Source organism: Glossina fuscipes, unplaced genomic scaffold (genome assembly GCF_014805625.2).
Source record: "Glossina fuscipes isolate IAEA_lab_2018 unplaced genomic scaffold, Yale_Gfus_2 60, whole genome shotgun sequence".
Taxonomy (NCBI): Eukaryota; Metazoa; Arthropoda; class Insecta; order Diptera; family Glossinidae; genus Glossina; species Glossina fuscipes.
In genome coordinates, this window is record NW_023998432.1 from 2,148,705 (window position 1) to 2,152,849 (window position 4,145).

Genomic DNA, 4,145 nt, shown 5'->3' on the forward strand with positions numbered 1-4,145 from the left:
TTTCTCAAAATTGTTAAGTATTTAGCGTTTGCTACTGGACTTAAGGAGCACCGGTATACCAAATTTCGTTAAAATATATTAAAAAAAATGAGATTAATAGGTTTGCTTTGGGCGAAGAGCGAACGTTATGGAAAATGTTTCGGATCAAATCACTTTTTCACAATTCTCTATAAAAGACTTAATTTTGACAAGTCTTAGGGGCGATGTAGAATGGACCGTATCCCACTCTAGTGTTTTCATTTTGTTGAATCTCACAGCTGAAAAGCGAAAGTTAACTAAGTAAAAAATATTGCAGTTATATAATGTAATTTAGAAAGATCCACACATCGTTTCTTTATCTAGTGAGGTACGCCTTATCGCCATACGCCATACTAATAGAAAAATAATTACAATTCATTCCAATTCATATATTAAGAATTTATGAAACGAACTTCCTTCCTGCGATTCGTAATCGCTAAAAAGTTAGGTAAGTAATATCAACTAGAATATCACTACTTATATATAGTTTGCGGTATAGATGAAATACTGGAATGTTTTTATTACTTGCATAACAATAATTTAACCAATTTTTTGAGGTTTTTCGTGCCATTGATTCATTTTTGCGGTTTGGATGATTTAAACTTAATATCATAAGCACGGTCGTGCGCAATATAGCTGCGAAACAAGATGTTAAAAACAAAAAAAAAAAAAAGCAGAAGAGCTGGAAGTCTCTAATTTGCATGGTTTGAACCGAATCTTTTAGTCTGTTCACATAACGTCGTACTGATGACGACCCTTTTGAAAAACAGAAATTTATTACATTCGATAAATGTTTGCCTCGTACAATCACAAGCGTTCCCCTGTTATTGAAAAATATTTCTATTAACACTTAACTGTAGCTCCATAGCATCCTTCAATATCCAAATTTAGTCAGGAAAATTTCATATAAATCAAATGCTATTGAATTTTATTTATTTTACTTATTTATTTATTTTTTTTTTTTTAATTTTACATGTTATCCTAACATCGACGGTCGGAAAATGGAGTGAAAGCTTTATCCAAAGCCTATTTTCAACTGTTGCAGATCAAAAAACAAGGTTAGCACACTAGTTTTGCCGTTGAATAGAAAAGCAAAACTAAAACACAATTCAGTTTATTTAGTCGCATTCATTATTCGCTTTAGTGTTGAACCATTTCCTACACCTATATGTATATATATATATATAAAATTCGCGAGCATGTCATTGTCATAATTTCAAAACCGACCAAAAGCACATTAATTAAATTTTATTGTTGATTGTTTCCAGTTCGTTAAATGGCTTTTTTTTTTCTTCTTTTTTTTTTGTGGCGTGGGTATTTGGCTTAGTAATCAGTTTATGGGAATATATTTAATAATCACCATTGAGTGCTATTCGATGAGTTGTTTATGTTTAGACTGTTTTTCGGAAGTTTGAAACGTTTAGAAAAGTAAAATGTTTCATTTCATTAGCTATAAACACATACGAAAGCAATGAGTAGGACGTTTTATTTGGGTTGTTTAAAGCGCAAAATTTAACTTGAAGCCTAACTAATAAAATTAACAAAATGTATTTAGAAAAAGAAAAAAAGGAAGAAGCTATTTGCGTTGCTGTCACTGTTGAAAATAAGCAAGATATAAAAATAAGAAACACAGAGGCGAAAAAACGAATTTATAGAAAACTACAGTCAATGTCTACGTATGTGCATACAGAAATTCTGATTGTGCTTAACAACAAAGGTAAACAATAATCACATCTAATCATCATTATTATCCTCATCCTCACCGTCATCGTCACCCTCAACACCACCGTAATCATCATCATCACCATCACTATTACCATTGCTATTGCCATCGCCGTCATCATTATTGTCCCTCATCATTTCATTCACTGTCGTTGTCGTTGTCGTCGTCGTCGTCGTCGTCATCGTCATCATCAAATTAAATCAAGTAGAGGAGAGAAGAGACGAACGGCAGAATAAAGTGCTGCAAGTATGTATATCAAAGTTGATTGTACTTATTGTTATTGTTAGCACTGTTCTACTTGCTCCTCGCATGTTTGTCGCTATATTGTATCATCAACACCGCAGTAGGAACAACATCATCACCTGTCGCAATTTGGCTGTGTAAGCAGCGCAGGTAAGTGTGTAGCAATGTTTTGACAACTTATATATATGCATATATGGGTAAGACTTTTCGCCTTAATGATCAGACAGTTGTTATTCTTTTTAGTGCTGCTAAACAATAATGGTATACGCGATTTATCATAACGCTTGATGCATTCACACATTGCTAAAAAAATGAAAAACAAAGAGAAATTTGATCACTGATTTGATTTCTTTACTATTCATCTTATGCCTTCCTTAATCCCCTTCACTCATTCGTCTCGAAATCGGTACTATTTATGTTTGTAATCAAAATAAATTTAATTGTTTGATATCGGGTTGTTTTCCATTTTTGCAATTTGAATTTTTATTCGTTGCCGTTGAGAGCTTTTAGCTTAACTAACATTTGAAACTTGGATGATGGGTATCTTTAGTTCGTCTTAAGGAATTTACGAGATATTCCAACTAAAATAAACACATTTTAGTTTTGATGCTGATTAGAAAATAAACAATGATGCGCTTCGCAACAAATTGCATTATTATAAATTGACATAACAAAAATGACTTTTTGAAAAAAATATTTTAAAAAAATTTAACATTAACGGAAAACAGAAACTCATACTTATTTATATTGTTGATTCTAACTTGCAGTTTGTCATACCGACACCGATATGTCTCCATGGAGATCCTTGCGAAAACTACGACGCACATATTTTAATCAACCATGCACAGACGTAGTCGCTTAATACTTTCGTGCTGTTGACGGAGAGATAACATTATATCCCATATATATCTCAAAAAATGTTGCATGACATTCTCAGTCTAAATCGTCAAGTTCGCAAAAAAAAAAAAAACTATATTTGAAAATATGCCTACAAACATATTCGCAATCATGAGAAAATTTATATTCAATACAAGGCAAATAATATAACGAATAATGCAAAACATTAAGCAAAATTAAGCAAATGCTTTGTGTAAATATGAGAAGCCCTTGCAAATAACAAATAGTAAATATTTAGGTGGTGGGTATCTAAGATTCTTCCCAAGGCAAACATTGATTTCATGTTTGTTTTCTTTAGCAACTTTTCACGTCTCTATGCTTAGCAGTTTTTTAAATAGTGAAGTTAACACTTCTATGCTTGTATGCTCTTTTATTATAAATTTTCAAACTGTCGTGAATGTAACAGGCTTATGTTCAAGAAGACAATATCTACATGTATGCACATAGGGTTCAGTGTTAAGGTTAATCCAGAAACAAACCATGCACTGCTTTATTGTTAAACAATTAAGATGCCTAGATAGAAAACCATTTCTATAATTTTTAAAACAAATAGAGTACTCCGAGCTTAACGAAGCATTTCTTTGGAAGCACTTCTTAATCCAACAAAATTATTTATACAACATTTTCGGAAAAACTGTTACAGCACAATTTTTATTTGTAAAATCTAAGGAGTGACTAACTGTAGTGGTGCGTTTACACGGAGAATGATTTCGAGCGAAATATATGTTATGATGAATAATGGAAAAAGGGGGAAAAACTAAGGATTAAAAAAAACAAAATGTTGGACTCTTAAGATAAAAGCAACCCTTCCTTCTATCTGCCCTTGCAATTACTTCTAGAAAATATACATTTAAAATCTGTGCATTTTATGTTTTGCTTTCTTTTCCATTGTTGCTTATAAGGAACATATTTTTTTTTTTTTTTTATACCCATCACCGAAGGATGAGAACTATACTGTAGAGAAACCTTCAGAATCTCTGTAAAGTATTGTTACGAAAATGCCGTATTTGATGGTGTCGCGATGGATTTAGATAATGATAATTTGCTTGAAAAAAGGTGTTTAAGCAGAATATTTCTGGCAGGCAAAGTCAGTCGCAAAGTGAATCGAAATGATTAGTCGAAAAGTTAGTCGAGAGAAAGTCCAGTCAAGAGAATTGAATTGCAATATTCGAACGGACAAGAACAAAACGAGAATCGAAGCATTGCAAATATGAGTTCCCGTAAATAATGCGTAAATAGACCTTCTAAGAATTGTAAATAAAAC

At 32.1% G+C, this 4,145-nt stretch overlaps 1 protein-coding gene across 1 annotated transcript; it reads left to right on the forward strand.

Annotated features, from left to right (window-relative positions):
- The first annotated feature begins 1,398 nt into the window (after positions 1–1,398).
- On the forward strand, positions 1,399–3,282 carry LOC119637610. Its single transcript, XM_038033777.1, has 3 exons — positions 1,399–1,735; positions 2,029–2,134; positions 2,752–3,282. The coding sequence occupies exons 1-3, from the start codon at positions 1,564–1,566 to the stop codon at positions 2,816–2,818; spliced, it is 345 nt and encodes a 114-aa protein (XP_037889705.1). The 5' UTR covers positions 1,399–1,563; the 3' UTR covers positions 2,819–3,282.
- Positions 3,283–4,145: the final 863 nt, after the last annotated feature.

Coding starts and splice junctions, on each gene's coding strand:
- LOC119637610 (XM_038033777.1), top strand. CDS start 1,564: ATGTATTTAGAAAAAGAAAAAAAGGAAGAAGCTATTTGCGTTGCTGTC. Junction 1,736..2,028: donor GATTGTGCTTAACAACAAAG/GTAAACAATAAT, acceptor TGTTATTGTTAG/CACTGTTCTACTTGCTCCTC. Junction 2,135..2,751: donor TGGCTGTGTAAGCAGCGCAG/GTAAGTGTGTAG, acceptor TCTAACTTGCAG/TTTGTCATACCGACACCGAT.